At 41.3% G+C, this 26,856-nt stretch overlaps 1 protein-coding gene across 2 annotated transcripts in view; it reads left to right on the top strand.

Moving 5' to 3' along the window:
• CNMD (chondromodulin) overlaps window positions 1-26,280 on the top strand; it is a 36,402-nt gene extending 10,122 nt beyond the window's left edge. Inside the window, exons 4-7 of one of the 2 annotated variants that reach the window (XM_015121147.3) lie at window positions 5,426-5,539; window positions 16,962-17,115; window positions 21,133-21,299; window positions 25,755-26,280. In XM_015121147.3, the coding sequence (XP_014976633.2) occupies window positions 5,426-5,539; window positions 16,962-17,115; window positions 21,133-21,299; window positions 25,755-25,967 (648 nt within the window). In that variant the 3' untranslated portion in view covers window positions 25,968-26,280. Of the gene's footprint in view, window positions 1-5,425; window positions 5,540-16,961; window positions 17,116-21,132; window positions 21,300-25,751 lie in introns of both variants that reach the window. The other variant, XM_015121146.3, reaches the window with a different exon arrangement.
• Window positions 26,281-26,856: the final 576 nt, after the last annotated feature.

Here is a 26,856-nt window from a genome sequence, read left to right as displayed (position 1 = left end):
CAATTTAAATGCTATGTAATTTTCTCAAACAGTGAAGAAAAGCACTGTTTTCTCTCCATTTCACAGTAATTGCATTCCTAGGAAATTTGTTGTACATTAAGACTATGCCAGAAATTACTTTGTGTATACATATAAAACAACATTGAGTGCTAGGCACTGATATTTACAAACAGGTTTTTTTTCCTCCAACCCAGGACAATTAGTTCTTCAGGACTGTCCCAGGCTCTGCAGGACCTGACGTCCCTGGGCCCTGTGCAGTAAAGGTCAGGAGTGCCCCCAATCTTTGTGACAACAAAAAACTCCTCAAAGGATTTCTAAAGTGCTGTCTTGGGGACAGGAACTCCTACCATCCTTGGGAACCTCTGGTTTAAGCCATAGAAATAGATAGATGAGATACGTTAGAAAGAAAAAAACGTGCAGCCAAGGTAAGATTACCTCACTCTTTTGAAAAAAGAATGTTAGATTCTTGGACTCTTCACTCATCACCCTTGCTAGCAAATTTCTTCATTACCACTAGCTTCTAAAGCCTGTTTGTTTGCAAAAACAGAAGGTTTGCTCGGCTTTCTTGTGCTTCTTTCAGTTCCCTCTATTTAATCTCTTAATATATCTGGCTGCTTGATGTGGAGTTTTAGCTAGACATGGTGGTAAATATGTGTGAATTGTTTCCCACACTTCCCACCCCATGGGGGTTTCAGTTCTCGCTGAGGTGTGTCGACTGTCAGAACCAACTTAATACGAGATTCCCATTCAGGGCTGTGAATCCTTCAGTAGAATCAGCTCTCCCCTTTGGGGATATCGTGACGGTTGTATAGCGTTCCCTCCACACATGTCACATTCAGGGGATGTGTCTGAAGTTAAGAGAAAATGTCACATAAGGAGAATCATCTCCCTCCCTGCCTTCTGTTTTTCAAACTATGAGTCCTAAATTTACATGCCAAATAAGAGCAGTGGCCCTACAGGAGGTAGCATAGAGAAAGCAGTTATTCTCCACGTGTATTCCTCAGGCTGCCAGTGGAGCATCACTGGAAGGCTTGTTAGAAATGCAGATTTTAGGCCCCACCCCAGACCTACTGAATGGGAAACTGGGGGTGGGGTACAACACTGTTTAATTTAACAAGTCCTCCAAGTGATTTTTTTTTCTTTTTTTTGAGATGGAGTCTCGTTCTGTTGCCAGGCTGGAGTGCAGTGGTGCGATCTTGGCTTACTGCAACCTCCGCCTCCTGGGTTTAAGTGATTCTCCTGCCTCAGCCTTCCGAGTAGCTGGCACTACAGGTGCATGCCACCATGCCCAACTAATTTTTGTATGTTTAGTAGTGACGGGGTTTCACCTTGTTGGCCAGGATGGTCTCCATGTCTTGACCTCACGATCCTCCCGCCTCAGCCTCCCAAAGTGCTGGGATTACAGGCATGAGCCACTGCGCCCCGCCCAGGTGATTTTTTAATTTGCCTTTTTTAAATTGTTACATAATATTTTATATATTTATGGGTTATATGTGATATTTTGTTACATGAATAGAATGTGTAATGATAGGGTATTTGGTTTTCATTTCTATGTGTTGGGAACAAGTCCTCTCTTATAGCTACTTCGAAACATATAATAATACACTGTTGCTAACTATAGTCATCCCACTCTGCTATTGAACATTAGAACTTACTTCTTCTATCTAACTGCATGTTTGTACCACCCATTAACCAACCTGTCTTCATTTCCCCAGCTCCACCCATATACCCTTCTCAGCCTCTGGTGTCTATCATTTTCTGCTTCCATGAGATCAACATTTTTAGCTCCCACATAGGAGTAAGAACATGTGACATTTGTCTTTCTGTGCCATTTGTTTTTCATTTAACATAGTGACCTCCGGTTCCATCCATGTTACTGCAAATGACATGATTTCATTCTTTTCTATGACCGAATAGTATTCCATTGTGGATATATAGATATATATACCAGTGATCCTTCTCCCTTCCAAGTAGCTGGAACTACAGGCACACACCACCACACTTGGCTAATTTTTAAGTTTGTTTTGTAGAAATGGGGTCTCACCATGTTGCTCAGGCTGGTCACGAACTCCTGGGCTCAAGCAATCCTCCTGCCTCAGCCTCCCAAAGTGTTGGGATTAGAGGCATAAGACACTATGATTGGCCCTTTTTAAATCTTTTTTCTTTATTTTTTTCTGACTGGGTTATTTCAAAAGACTTGTCTTCAAGTTCTGAGATGCTTGAAATAGTCTATTGTTGAATCTTTTTTTTTTTTTTTTTTTTTTTGAGACGGAGTCTGGCTCTGTTGCCCAGGCTAAAGTGCGGTGGCGCCGTTTCAACTCACTGCAACCTCCGCCTCCTGAGTTCAAGCAATTCTCCTGCCTCAGCCTCTCGAGTAACTGGGATAATAGGCATGCACCACCATGGCCAGCTATTTTTTGTTTGTTTTTTTATTTTGTATTTTCAGGAGAGACAGGGTTTTACCATGTTGGCCAGGCTGGTCTCGAACTCTGGCCTCAGGTGATCCACCTACCTTGGCCTCCCAAAGTGCTGGGATTACAGGCGTGAGCCACTGTGCCTGGCCTCTATTGTTGAATCTTTTAAGTGTATATTGTATTTAATTCAATGAATTCTTCAGTTCCATAATTTCTATTTGGTTCTTTTTTATAATATACATCTCCTTATTAAATTTCTCATTCATATTCATATTAAATTTCTCAATCCTAAATTTTCTGATTTGTCATGTTTTTCAGTATTCTCTTGTATCTCATGGAGCTTCTTTAGTATCAATATTTAAATTTTTTTCTGGGATTTAATAAATTTGTTTTTGATTGCGATCTGTTGCTGGAGAATTATTGTATTCCTCTGGAAGTGTCATATTTTATGGCTTTTTCATGCTTCCTGTGTCCTTGTGTTGATATCTGTGCATCTGATGTAATAGTTGCTTATTACAGTTTTTTAAATTTGCTTTCATGGGGTGGACTTTTGGTGTTGGGTAGGTAGGGCACTTAGGCTTTGATTCTGGGTGCACGCAGTAGTATACTCTCTGTATTTTTTTTTTTTTTTTTTTTTTTTAGCTGTAAGCAGCATCAGTGGTGTCTGTGATTTTCCTTGGTGGCTTAAGGTGTGGTTGTTAATGAAGACTTCTGAAGTTTTGCTGGGGACCCAGGGGATTTTTGATACAAGGGAAGGTTTGTGAACCACTGATAAAAAGAAACTTGGGTCCAAAGGTTATTGCAATCATGTTAAAAGCTTTGTTACCTTGAATACCTTTCTCTTTCATATGGTAGTCTTCAACCCTGTCATCAACCCTTTAAATTATAAACACCTGGGGAGTTTTTAAGACTACCATTACCTGGCCCCAAAGCAAACCAATCAAATGGGAATCTCTGGGAAGGGGCACAGGCATCTGTGTTCTTAAACCCTCTCCAGTGAATTCAAGTGCGGTGAGAGCAAAGCCTCAGCAGTAAGCCTCGGAGTTCCTCCCCTTCTGTAAAGTGGGGATAATGCCCCTGCCTCTCTCTGAGTGAGCAGTAGTGCTGGGAGAAATAGGTGAAATGAGTTACATATGTATTCATGATTAATGAAGCCAAATAATGAAGAGCTTGAGGAAGAATGAGCCCTTTCTTCTGTGTTCTGCAGTCCTTTACTCACCAGCTTCTGTAGGACTCCTGGCTCTGGGACTGCATAAGGTAGAGCTATCCATGAATCCCCTCCAGCATGACTTACATTTAATTTTCTTCTTCATTGTAAAGGGCTGAATCTTGAGCCAGGATCCCTAGATTTTAAGTGTTTTCTTCCCCCATTCCTTGTCACTGGACCTGGTACCATTTCTATATCATCCCAACACTTGCCTCAACTCAACAGAGGACTGATAAGGTTCAGATTTGTGCTAGTATCTCCATTATTATACCATAAAAATTGTAGGCCTTTAATATTATTTTAGGTTCACTACTCCTGAAACTAATAGCAGCAGGGGAGAGTAAACATTCTTGGGACAGAACGTCCTGTTACCCATCATGTCCTCTGTGGGTAGAACCGGGGCTGTGCTGTCAGCCAAGACTGGAGCTTTGAGGTTGATGTTTCCCTTGAGGCAGGTTTTAGGCAGACCAAGAGAAGATATTGTTTATATCTCTCAGGAGACAAAAAAAAAAAAAAAAAAAAAAATCCGAGTCCTTGGGTAAGGTATAGAAGGAAAGTTCAGGACCAGGTGCTGTAAAAAGTTTTACTGTTTACTCTGGGCTCAGTAATTTAGGAAAATTCTGAATTCATAGAATTAATTAATTTGACCAACATCTTTCGAGAACCTTTGTGGGATCACCAAAAAAGAAAACAAAAAAGATTCAAATACTGATCTCAAGAAGCTTGTAACTAAGTAGGCTATGTCTAGTTGAGTAATTATCCCAGTTGAGGAATGAAGAGGGGAGGACTTACGGGAAAGCAGAGGAAAGATAGCTGCTTAGGCCGAGATGTTCAGAGAAGGCTGCATGGAGACGGTGGCATTTCATCTGAGCTTGTGAATATAGATGGAATAACTAACATACTCTGTCCCAGCTCAAATATCATGCCCTCACTGAGTCACCTCCCCTGAATATGCTGTCTAAATTACCACCTCATCATTCCTGTCTTATTTTTCTTCATAACAGTTATTACCCGACTTTATCTCTGTTTTTGTTTGTTTCTGTTTTTTTGAGACAGAGACTTGTTCTGTCACCCAGGCTGGAGTGCAGTGGCTATCTTGGCTCTCTGCAATCTCTGCCTCCCAGGTTCAAGCGATTCTCCTGCCTCAGCCTCCCAAATAGCTGGAGTTACAGGAGCTCGCTACCACACCCCACTAATTTTTGTATTTTTACAGAGTTTCACCATGGTGACCAGGCTGGTCTCAAACTCCTGACCTCAGGTGATCTGCCCACCTCAGCCTCCCAAAGTTCTGGTGGCATGAGCCACCGTGCCCGGCTGTTTTTGTTTTGAGACGGAGTCTGGCTCTGTCGCCCAGGCTGGAGTGTAGTGGCGCGATCTTGGCTCACTGCAAGCTCCGCCTCCCGGGTTCACGCCATTCTCCTGCTTCAGCTTCCCGAGTAGCTGGGACCACAGGCGCCCGCCACCTCGCCCAGCTAATGTTTTTTTTTTTTTTTTTTTGCATTTTTAGTAGAGACGGGGTTTCACCGTGTTAGCCAGGATGGTCTTGATCTCCTGACCTCGTGATCCACCTGCCTCGGCCTCCCAGAGTGCTGGGATTACAGGCGTGAGCCACCGCGCCTGGCTGCTCGGCTGTTTTTTATTATTGGTAAATAATGCTAAAAGGTAAGTTCCATCAGGGCAGTTTCATCTCTTTTGTTCATCCCTATCCCCAGCACCCAGAAAAGCATCTGGAACACAGTAGACACTCAATAAATGGAATAAATAAACAAACAGATAGATAGATGGATACACTTTTGTTTCATAGGGCATCACAGGAATTCGTTTTGCTGGAGGAGAGAAGTGCTACATTAAAGCGCAAGTGAAGGCTCGTATTCCTGAGGTGGGCGCCGTGACCAAACAGAGCATCTCCTCCGAACTGGTGGGTACCAACATGCCTGAGACAGTGAGACTGCTAGGCAAACATTGTTCGAAGGCACAACCCTTTCGGTTTTTATTTTTATTTTTATTGAGACAGAGTCTCACTCTGGAATGCAGTGGCGCTTTTGGCTCACTGCATCTGATTCTCCTGTCTCAGCTTTCCAAGTAGCTGGGACTACAGGCACGCCACCACGTCCAACTCACTTGTATTTTTAGTAGATACGGGTTTTCACCATGTTGGCCAGGCTCTTCTCGAACTCCTGGCCTCAAGTGATCTGCCCGCCTCAGCCTCCCAAAGTGCTGGGATTACAGGAGTGAGCCACTGCGCCCAGCCTAAAGGCACAACCCTTTTGGTTTCTAGTATCTGGATAGGTTCATGACTAGATCGTAAATTCTATTTCTTCTCTGCCAAAGGAATTTAAACTGTTTTTGTCCTACTGGGGTCAAGGGATTCTTCTCACATGATATAGCATATTTAAACGTTTTGGGAAGCCACATTTTAAAGTGCATAAAGGGGCTGGGTGCTCATATGGCCTTATTTGCCTGCGGTTAGGGAACTATCTGGTCTGTGGTTAAGACTCCACAATAGAGGCAGGCATGGTGGCTCACGCTGGTAATCCCAGCACTTTGGGAGGCTGAGGTTGGCAGTTCATCTGAGGCCAGGAATTTAAGACAAGCCTTGACAACACAGCAAAACCATGTCTCTACTAAAAACACAAAAAATTAGCTGGCCGTGGTGGTGCGTGCCTATAGTCCCAGCTACTCAGGAGGCAGAGGTGGGAGGATCACTTGAGCCCAGGAGATTGAGGCTGCAGGGAGCTAAGATTGCACCACTGTACTCCAGGCTGGGCGTCAGAATGAGACCCTATCTCCCCAAAAAAACCCAAAAACACACAAAAAAACAAAAAACAAAAAACAAAAACCCAAAAGAGACTCCACAATAAAGACAAAGGACTCCACAAGATAGAGTCTTCATTAAAGGGACCCACGATAGCGAATCACACAGCCTCCACTGGAAAGCAGCCACAGGGCACTCATCCCCCACCCCAATGCCAGCCAGCTTCACTGAGGGTAGTTCTAATTGTTTTGCCCTACATTAAGCTGAGATAGCTCCTCCTACAACTTCTTCCCACTGGTTCAGGTTCAGCCCATTGAAGCTACACAACATATATCCAATTCCTTTTCTATGTGTCAAACCTGTGAGGTTTTAAAACATGTTTCTTTCATTTATTATTAATAACTTGCCTTTGAGCTTGATTTTTTTTAAAATTTAGGAATTGCATACAGTGTTCTAAAGACACATTTAACAATAATACCTTTCTTTTAATAGTGGTTTAGGGCTTACAAAGTGGTCCCGTTGATTATTGTCTTTTATTTGAGTTGTGGCAGGAGAGGGTGGAGAGAAAATGGGCTTTGAAGTCAGAAAGACGTGGATTTACATCCCAGCTCTCATACTCCCTATGGATATTGTCATCTGCAAGCTGGGGGTATGCACACAGTACCCATGGCCCTGAATCTACCTGATGGTTGACAGATGGCTGCTGCTCATTGTTAATTTTATTATGATCATCTTTGATCCTCCCAGTATCCCTGAGAGGAGGTAAAGCAAGTATCAGCTTCCTCAAGGCAAAAGAGGAGAACTATGGGTAAGCAAAGGTGCCTGGAACCTGCCTGATTGTTTGCCCCCATAGGAGCAGCTGCAGGCAGTGTCTCAAAACAGAACAAAACAAAAGCTAAAAAACAAACCTGTGAGTTTGTAAAGCTGGCTACCATTCCTCTGTTTTCTCTTTTCTACTGTTTCCCATCCATCCTGTGAGATGTATTCCAGACCTTCCTTGCTCTGGTCATTCTCTCCTGATGGTGTTCCAGCTGGTTCCTTATGAGCTGTGCTGTTCAGAATCAAAGGCCATCTTCTCGGTGCGAATATGTTATACTAAGTATAAAAATGGGACCAAGACCTCCTTTGTTCAGACCCTTGAACTTCTCTTATTGCATTACCATTTTTTATAGTCATATCCCTCAGTTTCTGTCATGAAGACTTCAGTGAACTATAATCCTTGCCATTTTCCCTATAAATGGACCCAGAACTTGTTCTCTCCTGCCTTCTACAAGGACCAATTCCCCAACAATGGCTGACCCAAATTTAATCATAAGTTTGCAGTATATTTTCTGGGTTTTTAAATATATTTTTCCCTGATTTTTTTTTTAAAAAAGACTTTGTTACTGTAGGAAATTTGAGAGATACATAAAAGTATATATACAGATGGCCAAATAGGAACAGCTCCAGTCTGCAGCTTCTAGCATGATCAACACAGAAGGTGGGTGATTTCTGCATTTCCAACTGAGGTACCTGGCTCATCTCACTGGGAGTGGTTAGACAGTGGGTGCAGCCCACAGAGGGCAAGGCAAAGCAGGGTGGGGCATTACCTCACCCAGGAAGCTCAAGGGGTTGGGGAACTAACTCCTTCCCCTAGCCAAGGGAAGTTGTGAGGGACCATGCCATGAGGAACAGTGCCTTCCGGCCCAGATACTATGCTTTTCCCATGGTCTTTGCAACCTGCAGACCAGGAGATTCCCTTGGGTGCCTACACCACCAGGGCCCTGGGTTTCAACTGGGTGGCCATTTGGGAAGATACCAAGCTAGCTGCAGGAGTTTTTCTTCATACCCCTGTGGGGCCAGGAACTCCAGCACGACAGAGCCATTCACTCCCCTGGAAAGGGGGCTGAAGCCAGGGAGCCAAGTGGTCTACCTCAGTGGATCCCACCCCCATGGAGCCTAGCAAGCTTAGATCCACTGGCTTGAAATTCTTGCTGCCAGCACAGCAGTCTGAAGTCGACCTGGGACACTTGAGCTTGGTGGGAGGAGGGGCGTCCACCATTACTGAGGCTTGAGTAGGCGGTTTTCCCCTCACAGTGTAAACAAAGAGGCCAGAAAGTTCAAACTGGGCGGAGCCCACTGCAGCTTTTCAAAGCCGCTGTAGCCAGACTGCCTCTCTAGATTCCTCCTCTCCCGGCAGGGCATCTCTGAAAGAAAGGCAGAAGCTCCAGTCAGGGGCTTATAGATAAAACTCCCATCTCCCTAGGACAGAGCACCTGGGGGAAGGGGCAGCTATGGGCACAGCTTCAGCAGACTTAAACGTTCCTGCCTGCTGGCTCTGAAGAGAGCAGTGGATCTCCGAGCACAGCACTCAAGCTTGGCTAAGGGACAGACTGCCTCCTCAAGTGGGTCCCTGATCCCCCATGCCTCCTGACTGGGAGACACCTCCCAGCAGGGATTGACAGACACTTCATACAGGAGAGCTCTGGCTGGCATCTGGTGGGTGCCCCTCTGGGACAAAGCTTTCAGAGGAAGGAACAGGCAGGAATTTTTGCTGTTCTGCAGCCTCTGCTGGTGATACCCAGGCATACAGTGTCTGGAGTGGACCTCAGCAAACTCTAGCAGACCTGCAGCGGAGGGGCTTGACTGTTAGAAGGAAAACTAACAAACAGAAAGGAATAGCATCAACATCACCAAAAAGGATATTCACACAGAAACCCCATCCGAAGGTCACCAACATCAAGGAAAAACCAGTGCAAAAAGGCTGAAAATTCCAAAAACTAGAATGCCTCTTCTCCTCCAAAGGATCACAACTCCTCGCCAGCAAGGGAACAAATCTGGACAGAGAATGAGTTTGACGAATTGACAGAAGTAGGCTTCAGAAGGTGGGTAATAACAAACTCCTCTGAGCTAAAGGAGCATGCTCTAACCCAATGCAAGGAAGCCAAGAACCTTGAAAAAAGGTTAGAGGAATTGCTAACTAGAATAACCAGTTTAGAGAAGAAATTAAATGATCTGATGGAGCTGAAAAACACAGCACGAGAACTTCGTGAACCATACACAAGTATCAATAGCCAAATCCATTAAGCGGAAGAAAGGATATCCAAGATTGAAGATCAACTTAATGAAATACAGCATGAAGACGAGATTAGAGAAAAAAGAATGAAAAGGAATGAACAAAGCCTCCAAGAAATATGGGACTATGTGAAAAGACCAAACCTACGTTTCATTGGTGTACCTGAATGTGACAGGGAGAATGGAACCAAGTTGGGAAACACTCTTCATGATATTATCCAGGAGAACTTCCCCAACCTAGCAAGACAGGCCAACATTCAAATTCAGGAAATACAGAGAACACCACAAAGATACTCCTCGAGAAAAGCAACCCCAAGATACATAATCGTCAGATTCACCAAGGTTGAAATGGAGGAAAAAATGTTAAGAGCAGTCAGAGAGAAAGGTCAAGTTACCCACAAAGGGAGGCCCATCAAACTAACAGCGGATCTCTCGGCAGAAACCCTACAAGCCAAAAGAGAGTGGGGGTCAATATTCAACCTCTTAAAGACTTTTCAACCCAGAATTTCATATCCAGCCAAACTAAGCCTCATAAGCAAAGGAGAAATAAAATCCTTTACAGACAAGCTAATGCTGAGAGATTTTGTCACCACCAGGCCTGCCTTACAAGAGCTCCTGAAGGAAGCACTAAATATAGAAAAGAAAAACCAGTACCAGCCACTGCAAAAACATACCAAATTGTAAAGACCATCAACACTATGAAGAAATTGCATCAACTAACGGGCAAAATAACCAGCTAGCATCAGAATGATAGGATCAAATTCACACACAACAATATTAACTTTAAATGTAAATGAGCTAAATCCCACAATTAAAAGACACAGACAGGCAAATTGGATAAAGAGTCCAGACCCATCGGTATGCTGTGTTCAGGAGACCCATCTCACGTGCAAAGACACACATAGGCTCAAAATAAAGGGATGGAGGAATATTTACCAAGCAAATGGAAAGCAAAAAAAAAGCAGGGGTTGCAATCCTAGTCTCTGATAAAACAGACTTTAAACCAACAAAGATCAAAAAAGACAAAGAAGGGCATTACATAATGGTAAAAGGATCAATGCAACGAGAAGAGCTAACTATCCTAAATATATATGCATCCAATATAGGAGCACCCAGATCCATAAAGCAAGTTTCTTAGAGACCTACAAAGAGACTTAGACTCCCACATAATAATAGTGGGAGACTTTAACACCCCACTTTCAATATTAGACAGATCAATGAGGCAGAAAATTAACAAGGATATTCAGGACTTGAACTCAGCTCTGGACCAAGCAAACCTAATAAACATGTACAGAGCTCTCCACCCCAAATCAACAGAATATACATTCTTCTCAGTACCACATCACAATTATTCTAAAATTGAACACATAATTGGAAGAAAAGCACTCCTCAGCAAATGCAAAAGAACAGAAATCATAACAGTCTCTCAGACCACAGTACAATCAAATTAGAACTCAGGATTAAGAAGCTCACTCAAAACTGCACAACTACATGGAAATTGAACAACCTGCTCTTGAATGACTACTGGGTAAATAATGAAATAAAGGCAGAAAGAAAGATGTTCTTTGAAATCAATGAGAACAAAAACACAATGTACTAGAATCTCTGGGACACACCTCAAGCAGTGTTGAGAGGGAAATTTATAGCAGTAAATGCCCACAGGAGAAAGCAGGAAAGATCTAAAATCGACACCCTAACATCACAATTAAAAAGAACTAGAGAAGCAAGAGCAAACAAATTCAAAAGCTAGCAGAAGACAAGAAATAACTAAGATCAGAGCAGAACTGAAGGAGATAGAGATATGAAAAACCCTTCCAAAAATCATTGAATCCAGGAGCTGGTTTTTGGAAAAGATTAACAAAATAGATAGACCACTAGCCAGACTAATAAAGAAGAAAAGAGAGAAGAATCAAATAAACACAATAAAAAATGATAAGAGGGATATCACCACTGATCCCACAGAAATACAAACTACCATACTATAAACACCTCTACACAAATAAACTAGAAAATTTAGAAGAAATGGGCAAATTCCTGGACACATACACCCTCCCAAGACTAAACCAGGAAGAAGTCGAATAACAAGGTCTGAAACTGAGGCAGTAATTAATAGCCTACCAACCAAAAAAAGTCCAGGACCAGACATATTCACAGCCAAATTCTACCAGAGGTACAAAGAGGAGCTGGTACCATTCCTTCTGAAACTATTCCAAACAATACAAAAAGAGGGACTCCATCCTAACTCATTTTATGAGACCAGCATCATTCTGATACTAAAACCTGGCAGAGACACAACAAAAAAAGAAAATTTCAGGCCAATATCCCTGATGAACATCAATGCAAAAATCCTCAATAAAATACTGGCAAACTGAATCCAGCAGCATATCAAAAAGCTTATCCACAATGATCAAGTTGGCTTCATCCCTGGGATGCAAGGGTGGTTCAACATACACAAATCAATCAACATAATCCATCACCTAAACAGTACCAATGACAAAAACCACATGATTATCTCAATAGATGCAGAAAAGGTCTTCAATAAAATTTAACACTGCTTCATGCTAAAAGCCTTCAATAAACTAGGTATTGATGGTATCTCAAAATAATAAGAGCTATTTATGACAAACCCACAGCCAATATCATAGTGAATGGGCAAAAACTGGAAGCATTCACTTTGAAAACCGGCACAAGATAAGGATGCCCTCTCTCACCACTCCTATTCAACATAGTGTTGGAAGTTCTGGCCAGGGCAATCAGGCAAGAGAAAGAAATAAAGGGTATTCTAATAGGAGGACAGGAAGTCGAATTGTCTCATTTTGCAGATTACATGATTGTATATTTAGAAAACTCCATCGCCTCAGCACAAAATCTCTTTAAGCTGATAAGAAACTTCAGCAAAGTCTCAGGATACAAAATCAATGTGCAAAAATCACAAGCATTCCTATACACCAATAATAGAGAGCCAAATCATGAGTGAACTCTCATTCACGATTGCTACAAAGAGAATAAAATGCCTAGGAATACACCTCACAAGGGATGTGAAGGACCTCTTCAAGAACTACAAACCACTGCTCAAGGAAATAAGAGAGGACACAAACAAATGGAAAAACATTCCATGCTCATGGATAGGAAGAATCAATGTTGTGAAAATGGCCATATTGCCCAAAGTAATTTATAGATTCAATGCTATCCCCATCAAGCTACTACTGACTTTCTTCACAGAATTAGAAAAAACTACTTTAAATTTCATATGGAACTGAAAAAGAGCCCGTATAGTCAAGACAATCATAAGCAAAAAGAACAAAGCTGGAGGCATCATGCTACCTGACTTCAAACTATACTACAAGGCTATAGTAACCAAAACAGCATGGTACTGGTACCAAAACAGATATATGGACCAATGGAACAGAACAGAGGCCTCGAAATACTGCCACACATCTACAACCATCAGCTCTTTGACAAAACCGACAAAAACAAGCAATGGGGAAAGGATTCCCTATTTAATATGGTCTTGGGAAAACTGGCTAGCCATATGCAGAAAACTGAAACTGGGCCCCTTCCTTACACCTTGTACAAAAATTAACTCAAGATGGATTAAAGACTTAAATGTAAGTCCTAAAATCATAAAAACCCTAGAAGAAAACCTAGGCAATACCATTCAGGACATAGGCATGGGCAGAGACTTCATGACTAAAATACCAAAAGCAATAGCAACAAAAGCCAAAATTGACAAATGGGATCTAATTAAATTAAAGAACTTCTACATAGCAAAATAAACTATCATCAAAGTCAACAGCCAACCTACAGAATAGGAGAACAAATTTTTGCAATCTATCCATCTGACAAAGGGCTAATATCCAGAATCTACAAGGAACTTAAATTCACAAGAAAGAAACAACCCCATCAAAAAGTGGGTGAAGGATATGAACAGACACTTCTCAAAAGAAGACATTTATGTGGCCAACAAACATATGAAAACAAGTTCATAATCACTGGTCATTACAGAAATGCAAATCAAAACCACAATGAGATACCATCTCATGCCAGTTAGAATGGCAACCATTAAAAAATCAAGAAACAACAGATGCTGGAGAGGATGTGGAGGAATAGGAATGCTTTTACACTGTTGATGGGACTGTACATTAGTTTAACCATTGTGAAAGACAGTCTGGAGATTCCTCAAAGATCTAGAACCAGAAATACCATTTGACCCAGCAATCCCACCACTAGGTATATACCCAAAGGATTATAAATCATTCTACTATAAAGACACATGCATACGTATGCTTACTGCAGCACTATTCACAACAGCAAAGACTTGGAACCAACCCAAATGCCCATTAATGATAGACTGGATAAAGAAAATGTGGCACATGTATACCATGGAATACTATGCAGCCATAAAAACGATGGGTTCATTGGATTTGCAGGGACACGGATGAAGCTGGAAACCATCATTCTCAGCGAAGTAACACAGGAACAGAAAACCAAACGCCGCATGTTCTCACTCATAAGTAGGAGTTGAATAATGAGAACACATGGACACAGGGCGGGGAACATCACACACCGGGGCCTATCAGGGAGTTGGGTGCTAGGGGAGGAATAGCATTAGGAGAAATATCTAATGTAGATGATGAGTTGATGGGTTCAGCAAACCACCATGGCATGTGTATACCTACGTAACAAACCTGCACGTTCTGCGTATGTATCCCATAATTTAAAGTACAATTAAAAAAAATTAAAACAGTTGAACTCATGGAGAGAGAGAGCAGAAGGATGATCACCAGAGGCTGGAATGGTTGGGGGAAGGGAGGATGGTAATGGGCACAAAAAATAGTTATAAAGAACAAAAAATAGAAAAACTAAATAAGACCTAGTATTTGCTAGCACAGCAGGGAGACTGTAGTAAAAAATAATTGTACATTAAAAAAAACTAAGAGTATAACTGAATTGTTTGAAACAAAGAATAAATGCTTGCAGTAATTACCCTCATGTGGTAATTATGCATTGCATGCTGGTATCAAAATATCTTAGGTAACCCATAAGTATATATCTACTATAGATCCACAAAAATTAAAAATAAAAAAGAAAATAGGTGTAAGAATCTTTTTTTTTTTTTTTTTTTTTGAGACGGAGTCTCGCTTTGTCGCCCAGGCTGGAGTGCAGTGGCCGGATCTCAGCTCACTGCAAGCTCCGCCTCCCGGGTTTACGCCATTCTCCTGCCTCAGCCTCCCAAGTAGCTGGGACTACAGGCGCCTGCCACCTCGCCCGCCTAGTTTTTTGTATTTTTAGTAGAGACGGGGTCTCACCATATTAGCCAGGATGGTCTCGATCTCCTGACCTCGTGATCCGCCCGTCTCGGCCTCCCAAAGTGCTGGGATTACAGGCTTGAGCCACCGCGCCCGGCTAAGAATCTTAATTAAAATATGAGTAAAAGGAATATAGCAATATGTTGAAGAAGTAACATGTCATGACAAGGTAAGGTTTATTTCAGGGCTGTACAAATGGTTCGATACTGGGACATCTTAGGGAAAAAAAGTATAGATAATAAAAATTACATACAATTATATAATTCACAAAAAGCTAATGCTAATGTTTTGGTGAATTTTCTCCGTTGTGTGTGTGTGAGAGAGAAAGTGATAGTCTTTCCATAAGTGAAATTATACTGTTGTATGGCTTATTATTGTCATAACTTTAGTTCTTCTAAAATGTAGATTATAATGGACATAATGCTTTATCACATGATTATAATTTTAAAAGTCTTTTATTCTTAAATACTTTAGATATCTTCAATTTTTCATTAGTTTAAATAATAACAATAAAAATTACTATTTTTAAATAACATCATTTACCATGGTAAATAAATTCGCCATGATGGTGAATGCTTTTATATTTAAACCTTTGTCTGCATCTGATTCTTAGGCCAAAGAGGTAGATTATTTGTCGTGTGTTTCAGTTGTTTATGTCATGCATAATGGATCCTCTAGTGGACAGAAACAAATTCAGACAATACATTTGTGTGAATTAGGAATATATTTGGCTGTCAGTAGCAGAAAACTACCCTTAGAGTAACTTACACAAACTGGGATCTGTTTTTCTCCACAGTAAGCAATGCGGAGGCAAGTGGCTGCAGGCATTGGCTCAGTGGCCAGCATTTCTGTGATTTTTAAAAATCTTGCCTTCCAGCTCCAATCGGTTGCCACTGCTCAACCTCTTCCTGACTTCCTTAGTTGGCATTCAAGTAAAAATGCAGGAAAAAAGAGGTTGAGCAATGCCAACCACGACTTCCCTTTAATCAGGAAAAGCAGAAGGCCTCCCAGGCCCTCAGCATACTCTGGATCTCGCTGGCTAGCACTGGTCACCCGGGCATCCCGGATTGCTGGAGAACTAGAGAAAGCAAGTGTCTCTCCTGGGGCTGGGCTCACTGCTGCTTCCAATAAAAGGACTATGTTACAAGGCAGGTGAGGGAGGAAGGAGATTGGGTAGGCAACCGAAAGTACATACTTCAAGATTTATTTAACATCCTTAGCGTGGAGGATGCATCTATATGCATTATCCCAATCACCCCACTCTTCCCCACACACTTTAGACTAAGATGGGGTAGATTTATGTACCACTTGCTTTCATAAATTTTTCATCAGTTTTGTATAACTTTAAAAAGCTACAGTACTCAAAGAGCATTCATTTCCTGGATGCAGCCATTTAATTTAAGGTAAATAACTGTATTACCTGACTGTTAGCTTCCTCCAATAACTTTAAGTTGTTTTAATGCAGCCATAAGCCTGAGGGAGAAAGCATAAATGAAGTACCGCTTTTAGCTAAAAATTAGGAGAAAACATTTTAATTTCTCCAAGCTATTGCAAACTAATAAATACATGAAAGGAACAACCTGGCAAGATAAATTTGTCTCCTGGGTTATCAAACCATTCTCAGCATCTCACTGTGGAAGAAAATCCAAGGTTTAACTTTGAAATCTCAGTGGTGTGCTTGATGCAAGGAACATCTGAAATATGTGTTGTTACAGCTGGGAAATGGAGAAATGGTTTATGTTAAATAATACTTTGAACCGAAGACATTAAAGAGGCAATCACTTGCTTTTTCCATTGTTGTTCAGAAGCTGCAGAACAAAACCCCACAAGATTTTCACTTCAAATGAAGGCTTCCTCTATCCTTTGTAGGATTCCAGGGTTCGTTCAATTGCTTTTCCTCAAAAACATCTTTGATCAAAAACATCAGATTAACCTAAATCTCAAAGTTGGTATCAAGTAATTTTCACTTCAACTCAGGGCACTTATGTTCACACGGTACAGCTATCCAGAGTCAGGGCAACAGGAGGCGGCATGCTGAATATTGTGAAAAGAGCTACAAAGAGAAGAGATTAGAACCGTAAAGTGCACGACTGTACACACGCACACTCGGAATTCTCATTAATTTTTTATAAGGCAAAATAACCTTTTAGCAACACGTGACTCTTAATATGCAGCATGTTTCACTGTCCTCTTTGCTCAAATGCAATCGTTTTTACTTTCAGGAAGGCAAGATCATGCCAGTCAAATATGAAGACAATTCTCTTATCTGGGTGGCTGTAGATCAGCCTGTGAAGGACAACAGCTTCTTGAGTTCTAAGGTCTTAGAACTCTGCGGCGACCTTCCTATTTTCTGGCTTAAACCAACCTATCCAAAAGGTAACATTTTAAATTATCTTAATGCTGTTTACAACTCTCCCTGTTCATGCATGTGAGGTTCCTCCAAGCCCCTCCACAGGCCTGAGCATGTAACAAGGAGGATAAATCAGGATGCATGTGGCAGTATCTCAGTAATTAGCATGAGAGATGAAAGCAGGAAAATAGCCCATGACTATTGTAGGGAAGGGAGGGAGCAGTGGGGTTAACAGGAGGCAGATTGGGAAGACAATGCCAAGGCATTACCTGCAGCTTTTGTTTATGACACTCTCACTTCTTTCTGCTCTGCCCCTTAATCTCAGTTGTTTGCACCTTCCAATTTTACATTTTTTTATTTCTAAGGCATAGAATCAAGGGACTAAGAAACTGTCATACTGCTGAGTCTTTATTGTGTTCAAACCTAGAATTATGGGACAGCCAAAAGCTGCTGTGGGTGTTGGCTGAGATTCCTCAAATTCAGAGCTTGAATATTAGCTTCCAAGTCCAGTGAAAATAAATGCAGACTCCCTGGAGTTCACAGCTAGGCTGGAGCATATCTTTGAGCTATTTCTGGGTGATGAAGGGCAGGTGAGCTCGGTGGACCTCACTCTGCCTCCTGAGTTTCTCCTGTCCCCCGAGTTCTCTCACTATTTCTACTGCAGTCACCACACTGGCCTCCCAAAGGCCTATTTTGTAGCTCTGGTTCAAGTGTGGGAAAAAAACGCCTTTCTCCTAGCACAGCTGAGATAGGCTAATGTTTTCTGAAAGATTTTATGGAACACTAGCAGACAGCAGCATGGAAATAAAGAAAATATAGGCCTTTAAAAGCACTAAGCTTGGTGGGCACGCAGGGAAAAGACTGGGCAGTTAGTGTTTAATAGGTACAGTTTCATGTTTTGCAAGATGAAACATGTTCTAGATGGTGATGATTGCACAGCAATGTCAATGTACTTCATGCCACTGAACTGTACACTTAAAAATGGTTAACGTGGTAAATTTCATTATGTATATTTTACAATTTTTAAAAGTACCCACCAGGCTTAGGAAGTACAGGTCGCTGATTCTGCCATGACTAACTTATTCTTATGGTTCACAAGTCCCATTCTGTCCCAAAGCTGGAGAAGATGGCTCCTCTCTAGCCTGGGTGAGGCAAATAGGATTCAGTGACAAGCCACTGGCAGTAACTGCCCGGCACAGTGGGCTGGGAAGGAGCTCGAGACCATATGCAGGCTCAGTAAGAAAGAATTCCAAACTCAGTCAACACGGGCTGGCCGGCTGAAGCAGGCAGGAGAGGGGCTGCCAAATGGGCTGTGCTGTTGCCATTCCTTCTCTTGCTCCTGTGGGTGGTCACAACTCACAGTTCTATGATGGCTTGCCAAGTTCTGGCTTTCTGTTCCACACCTGCCACCACCTGGGTGGGCCTTCTTACTTTCCATCGCCCAGGAACTCCCACCTTTTCCAGTTGAGGACGAGAGTCTGCAGTGCGCTACCAGTTAGGGCTCTCCCTGATCACGCTGAGGACAAGCCTCTTACCCAGAGAGTTCATTCACTCATTTGACAGCCATTCATGAGGGCCTAGTATGTGCCATATACTTGTCATAGGTACTTGAGGTACATCCGTGAATAGAATAGACAAGAACCCATGCCCTCAAGGAGTTTTGCATTGTAGCAAGGGGAGACAGCAAATAAACACTAAATTAAAATAAGAAAATTGTATAATATGATACAAGGTGCTATGGAAAACACCAGTGCAGGGCCATGGGGTGGGCATTGGCGATCAGAACACAGCATTATCGGCAATGCTAAGACAACTGGTATGATGAGTAATTTCTCACTTGGGGAAAGAGCTTCTTCCCTACACATTCAAGATGTGGTTTGGTCCCTCCTAGCCCAATAGCATGAACACATTTTAAGTATTCAATCACCACAACATCCATACAAGAATCACACATATTATGTACACAAGAAAAGTGGAAAACACCTCAATGCCCCCAGATTAGAAAGGTAAATGTTGATATATCCATAAAATGGAATATCATAGATATGAAAAATGGATTCCCCCATCTCTCATAAGTACAGTTATATTTTACAATACAATCAAGAAACTAAGTCCCCCTCTGATGATGCCAGGCTTCCTACCACCTAATTCTAATAAAAGCACCACAATCCAGGGTCCAGTGGCTCATGTCCTTGGATCTTGAAGCCAGCAGGTCATCAGTGTCACACAGCTGTATTATCAGAGACACTGGGAATGACAGCTGGACACAGGTCAGAAGGGAAGGGGGAGAGCTGACGCCTGCTGAGATCTATGTGTCAGGCATGACACTAGAGCATTACGCTTTGTCCTCATTTAATCTTCGCCAACAACTGTGGGGGTAACTACTCGTTCCCATTTTATAGATGAAGAAACTAAGGTTCACAGAGGTAAGTAATTTGCCTAAGGTCATTTAGTTAGTTAAATGAAGCAGAACTGTGATCAAATCCAGGTCTCACTTGTGCCTCTCCAACCATGCTATCTGTGGAAGCTACCAATGGCTTTAAAGCACATCTGAGTTCTCCTAAATAACAAAGCATGATATAATCCTCATCACCTAATAGTTCAGTGCTTATTATATGCAACACATTGTGCTTAAACCTTTAGACAGATTCTCATTAACCCTATCACTACCCTATGAATTAGATACTATTATTATCCCCATTTTACAGATAATGTAACTGGGTCTCAGAGAGACACCAAAATCCAAGCTGTGTGGTACTTTCTACTTTTTTTTGAGATGGAGTTTCACTCTTGTCACCCAGGCTTGAGAGCAATGGCACAATCTTGGCTCACTGTAGCCTCTGCCACCCGGGTTCAAGTGATTCTCCTGTCTCAGCCTCCCGAGTAGCTGGGATTACAGGTGCCTGCCACTGCGCCCGGCTAATTACTGTATTTTTAGTAGAGATGGAGTTTCACCATGTTGACTAGGCTGGTCTCGAACTCCTGACGTCAGGTGATCTGCCTGCCTCAGCCTCCCAAAGTGCTGGGATTACAGGCGTGAGCTACTGCTCCTGGCCTGTATTTTTGTTAATTGGCAGCCATCAGCCCCGCTGCAGGACCCATGAGGCTGTGTGGTAAACTAGACCCAGGGTGTTCACGCTGGGCACGTAGCTATGCCAACCATTCTGTGATCTTGGCCAAGTCACTTGGCCTTTCTGAGGCTTGATACCCTCATATATAAAAGCATTTGCTTTTTCTATCCCATAGGATTTTTAAAAAGCATAAGCCAAGATATTTCCCTTGCAAACTGTAAAGCTTTATACTGATATAGTCAATCCATTAGGAATACTTAGGGCTATAATTAACAGAATATTTGATCAACAGTGGTTTCAACAAACACAGGTTTATTTTTTTCATATAGCCAGAAGTCTAGAGAGAGGAGGTTTTTGACACTACCTGCTACTCAATGATACGATCAAGTCTCTTCCCAGTTACCATTTTACTACCTGTAGCATGCTGGCTTATGATGCCTATCACTTCACAGTCACAAGTTGACTCTTATAACTCCAGATATCACATCTGTGTTCAAGAAAGGAAAAACAAGACAGAGAAGCCTGTCTGTCCCCTTTTACCGAGAAAGCAAAAGGCTTCCCAGAAACTGCACTAGCATATTCTGCTGATGTCTCCCTGGTCAGATATGTCTCACCTGGCCACTTCTAATTGCAAAGGAAGCTGGGGAAATGAGGGTGTTTTACTTTCTCAGCCCCAGTAGCGAAGGCAGACCAAAAGAAAGGAGGGAGGTGGTGTTGAGGTTTGCCAGGCCATCTTACAATGTCGTCCTCAATTAGTATTACAAAACCAAATTCAGATTATCTGTATGTTTAACTATTAGCCCAAGACTCTAAAACATGCTTTATTATTACAAACATCAGTACAAAAATTTTAAACCATCTGGTTATGCACAAACTTTGATATCCTTTTCTTACGTTTTTCACCCTGATAAACACAGATCTAATTTCCTTAATTATTCAAATAAAGGGATTAACTTACGGAAATTTTTGCAGAAATCCAGAGGGAAAGAAGAGAAGTGGTAAGAAAAATTGTTCCAACTACCACTAAAAGACCACGCAATGGACCACAGGGCAACCCAGGCGCTGGAAGACTGAACAATGAAACCAGACCCAGCATTCAAGAGGACTCACAAGCCTTCAATCCCGATAATCCTTATCACGTGCGTTCCGGTGCTTTATGACATGATTAGACAAATGCATTAAATATAGTGCCAAGGCCAGGTGCGGTGGCTTACACCTGTAATCCTAGCACTTTGGGAGGCAGAGGTGGGCGGATCACGAGGTCAGGAGTTCGAGGCCAGCCTGGCCAACATGGTGAAACCCTGTCTCTACTAAAAATACAAAAAATTAGCCAGGCATGGTGGCACACGCCTGTAATCCCAGCTACTCCGGAGGCTGAGGCAGGAGAATCACTCGAACCCAGGAGGCGGAGGTTGCAGTGAGCCGAGATCGGGCCACTGCACTCCAGCCTGGGTGACAGGGCAAAACTCCCGTCTCAGAAAAAAATAGTGCCGAAATGGTGTTTGTACGTGAGGTTTCAAACGAGCATTTAGGTATTCAACTTAGACTTTTATTCAATTATTTTAAAAATACATTTTCATTTGTTGCAAAGTTTTTTTGTTGTTGTTTCACTGCAACCTCCGCCTCCCAGGTTCAAGCAATTCTCCTGCCTCAGACTCCCAAGTAGGTGGGATTACAGGTGCCCGCCACCATGCCTGGCTAATTTTTTGTATTTTTCTTTTTTGGTAGAGACAGGGTTTTACCATGTTGGGCAGGCTGTTCTCGAACTCTTGACCTCAGGTGATCCACCTGCCTCGGCCTCCCAAGGTGTTGTTGGGATTACAGGCGTGAGCCACTGCACCCAGCCTGTTGTAAGGCTTGTAATTAAGGGTAAGAACACTTAAGCATTACCTCTGTAGTGTAAAATCCTGATTGGCTGGTAACCCTTATTCAGTTGTTTTCTGTGCTCTCTTTTTTGAGTCACAGGCAAATTCATGAAAACAAATTCATATGAGAAATTTGATTATTTGAAAATGTTTCCTAGAGTGCTCCCTGGAGGAAACATATGGAAGTATTCTCCTTCCCCCTTTATATCCACTTTATTCATTCATTCAACAGACAGTCATTTAGGCACCTGCTCTTTCCCAGGCTCTGTGCACAGTCAGGAGAACCTTCTGCCCTCAGGGGCTCTCAGTCCAGTTAGAGGATAGACCCACAGTTAGATGTAAAACGCTTTAGGCTGAAACACTAAAAAGTGATGTTTGTGAGGATGACACAAAGGTGCTAAAAACTCAAATCTTCCACAAAGTATTTACCCTTATACTTTTCAGGGAGTGAAAAAGTAGAATAAGTATTTATTTGTAGCTAGCTTTTAAAATAAAATATACAGGTTGGGCGCGGTGGCTCACACCTGTAATCCCAACATTTTGGAGGCACCCAAACATTTTGAACCCAGGAGACTGAGGTTGCAGTGAGCCAAGATTGCGCCACTGCACTCTAGTGTGGGTGACAGAGCGAGACTTCAACTAAAAATTAAATAAAATTTTAAAATACATGCAGAAATTGTTTAAAAAACAGTACAAAAGATATATTATGAAGTGTTTTCCTTCCACCCAAGACACCCTCCCCAAAGCAACCTATTAACAATGACTATTTGTCCAGTGTCTTTGCTTAAGTACACACAGACACAAGCACACACACTTTTAACACAAAAAAAGTTTTAACACAAAACTTTTATACCTTGCTCTCTTTCCAGTTACAGTATTTTGGAGACTGTTTTCCTACATAGTACCTCATTCATTTAATGACTACTATTCATTTAATAGTAATTCATTGTATACATAAATGTACAGAAATTTAGTTATGCTTTCATGACTATAAATTATTTCCGTCTTTTGCTGTTTGCAAATACTGCTACAGGATACAATCTTGTATATGACTTACAGGATTTGTACAGGATTATCAACAGTAAATCAAGGTAATGCAGGTGGAGCTCTTAGCACAGGGCTTGGGACACACAGGTGAGCAGTAACTTTCTCAATGTTAGCTATTAGTATTGTGCCACTTTGTACACACACGGAAGTCTATGTTTAGCATAAATACTGAAGCATGAGTCTGCTGCATTGAAGTAGATTTACATTTTAATGGAGGATACCAAATTGCCTTTCAAGAAATTACATCAGCTATATGTCTGCAAACAGTAATGGAAGGACCCACTTATTATCAAACTTAAAAAAAAAACTTTCACCAATCTCTTGGGTGTAAATTTTATCTCCTGGTTGTTTATCCTGCTTGTCTTTAATTATGCGTAAGGGTGAGCATCTTTTCATATACTAAGTCACCTGCACGTTTTTCTATGTAGCCTATTCAGTCCAACACTATTTCAGGTGTTGCCAATATATTTCCTAGTTTATCATTTTAAAAATATTTTAGAAAACCTTGGAGCAAAAAGTATTTTCTAAATAACCAAAGGCTCATCATAAAATTCAGGACACCATAATACTACCTTAGCTTGAAGAAGAAAAAAAAAGAATCTGAATAGATGAACAAAATTTAATATTGTTTATTCCCTGGGGAGCTGGGCTGGCTGAATCTGGCTCAAGGGGTGAGGGCATCAGTCCTTTTACAGATGGGCAGGATGTGACTTTGCCTTGGATCCAGTCTTGAGTGACCTGTATCCCTTGAAAAACTCCAATTATATCAATTTTTTCCTTTATTATATGTTGGACTTTAAGCAGAAATGTTTTCAAAGCATTTATCTCCATGATCTCAGTCCTTCAGTTATTCCTTTAAAAAAATGTATCTTAGGGTAACAACATGAGATTTCCTCCCAACCTTTCAATCCTAAAACTTTGTCAGACCCTCAGATAAGGAAGTGCCTCAACCGACAGGCCTTTTAACTCTCCCTGCCCCATAATTAATAAATGAGGTTGTTGTCTTTTTGCTGTCCCAGATTAACTTATTCAAGAAATAAGGCAAAGAACAGAGAGAGTCTGATGAATTAAAAAACGAATGCTTTAAGAGTAAGATAATAAATATTTTGATGACATAATTTGAATATAGGTTGTATCAGATCATGTTAATTTTGTGATAATGGCAATCTGGTTGTAAATTTAGGAAAACATCCTTATTTTGGGGGGCACATTCTAATTATTTATGGATGAAATGTCACAATTCCTCCAATTCTCTTTAAACTCACTTCAGAATTCACTTTAAAATACTAGTTTTGTTTTGATGGACATTATTTCCTTATCTTTTGCTGTTGCAGGAAGGGGAAAAGCAAATTTGACAATAGGTTAGCAATTGTCCAGTCTAGATGAGTCTACTGGTGTTCAATATATTTTTTTTCCTGTACTCTCCAGTATGTTTGAAATTTTTTTTTTTCCAAGACAGTTTCACTCTTGTTATCCAGGCTGGAGTGCAATGGCACAATCTCACTTCAACTTCCGCCTCCTGGTTCAGAAGATTCTCCTACCTCAGCCTCCTGAGTAGCTGGAATTACAGGTGTCCACCAACCACGCCTGGCTAATTTTTTTGTATTTTTTAGTAGAGATGGGGTTGGTTTCACCATGTTGGCCAGGCTGGTCTCAAACTCCTGACCTCAGGTGATCTACCTGCCTCAGCCTCCCAAAGTGCTGGGATTGCAGGCGTGAGCCACTGTGCCTGGCTGAAATTTTTAATAACTTCCTCCCCATCCCAAATTATGATTAAAGACTTTTTGTTTCAACACCAGAATCAGCTAACTTTAGGAAAGAGGCTTAAATTGAATCAAGAATTTTAAGATAAGGGCTTCTTGGGAATGTACTTCAATACTATATTAAAAATAATGCAGAATCTCTACCCTTAGAAGTCCCCTAAAAGGAAAACCAGATATGTAAACTGGGCAGGGTTAGAGGGATGGGAGTTCCTTCCAGTTCTGTAATCTCACCAGCAGTGAAGATGGAGATTTTTACTTCAATATAATCTTGTGTTTATATAACTATACTTACATAAAAAACTAGAAGGTAAAGTTTAAGGTCTTGAATTTTACATGTTTTTGTGGAGTCTTTTCCTGAGACCCCTTTGTCCCTATAGAGATAACATCCCCATTCTGTTACTGAAATGAAAGCAGGAGAAACTAAATGACTTGACAGTGTTCTCAGAGCCAGTGTAACTGGAACTGAAATCTGTCTTTAGCCTAGATTGATGAGTTTCAAAATGTGCTTCTAAAGAGCCTGGAAGCCATTACTGCAAGAAGTCACAAGCATTCAACTGACTTAGAATTAGCAGTGGCAGAAATGCTACTTTTTATCATAATGCTTCCTTTCTTGCTTTCCTACTTAAAACAAGCTGAGTTACTGAGTGGTAACCATGGTTCATTAAAGGCATGGAGAAACTCCAGAATATCATTTTAAAAGACAAAACAACTTTCTAGTCAGTGATAGGTGAGATAGGTGTAGATTCCTTGGTGTCAAAAGGAATTACGAATGACAGCAGGTAAACAAGATCAAAACTCTTTACAGCAGATTACAGTATCTCATAGTGAAAAATTCAGAATCTTACTTAAAAATAACATGCATGCTATGACCTTCTCATTATGCAGTTATCACAAATAATTATCTTTTATTTCACAGCAGCAGGAAGGGGAAAGCATGACATTCGACCCTAGACTGGATCACGAAGGAATCTGTTGTATAGAATGTAGGCGGAGCTACACCCACTGCCAGAAGATCTGTGAACCCCTGGGGGGCTATTACCCATGGCCTTATAATTATCAAGGTTGCCGTTCGGCCTGCAGAGTCATCATGCCTTGTAGCTGGTGGGTGGCCCGCATCTTGGGCATGGTGTGAAATCACTTCATGTATCATGTGCTGTAAAATAAGAACTAGCTGAAGAGACAACCAAAGAAGCATAAGGCATGCTGATGCTGATGGGACCACAAAATATTTTTACACTCTGAGCGGTTCTTCTTGACACTCTTAACAGAATTTTTTTCCAGAACTTTAGTATGTGCAAATGTACTAAAAGGGTAGTTCAAGTCTAAAATGCCATAACCCCTTTATTATTTGTCATTTTTTGCTTTGCTTTGCCATAAGTCTTCCCTTGCTTATATCTTCCAAAGCTATTTTGAAATAAACATGAAAATTTACAATTTGTCAAAAATCTCAATCGTACACGAGTTCCTTTTAATTAAGTCATAATGAAAATAAGTCATTGTTGTTTGTACAGAATTTCTCAATTGTTCTTAATCTTTTTTGCTCTTCCTCTTGTAAACGTGCCCCCAGAATTCCCAGATAAAAACACATAAAAAGGAAAGGATATATAATGGAATCTATCTAAAAGTGAACATTTTTAGCCTCAATGTGGAAGCTCATGGGGAATTATTTGAGTGCACTGGCATGTGACCTGTGTTAAGAGTCACCTCCAGGAAAAGAGCACTAGGATAAAGAAAAATGCAGTCGAAGATAAATCAGACTTGTGGGGAGGAAGGACTTTATTGACATTCTGAAAAGGTGGTCTTCACACCTTTCTCAATCTGTTTTCAATAAGTGGTCACTGGGCATGAAGCAGCATAATGATTTTTACCTTTGTAGTACAAATCAGGCTGCGGCTGTAGTCCAATTACCAATAAGTTACTCTCCTAGTAACAGGGCTGACAGTGTTGCTTGGCAGATACAGCTGAGGAGGAATAGTTTATTTATGTATAATGACATATAGAAAGTCTCTCAGGAACAAGGA

The sequence above is a fragment of the Macaca mulatta genome, chromosome 17 (genome assembly GCF_049350105.2).
Source record: "Macaca mulatta isolate MMU2019108-1 chromosome 17, T2T-MMU8v2.0, whole genome shotgun sequence".
Taxonomy (NCBI): domain Eukaryota; kingdom Metazoa; phylum Chordata; class Mammalia; order Primates; family Cercopithecidae; genus Macaca; species Macaca mulatta.
This window is presented reverse-complemented; position numbering and strand designations above follow the sequence as displayed.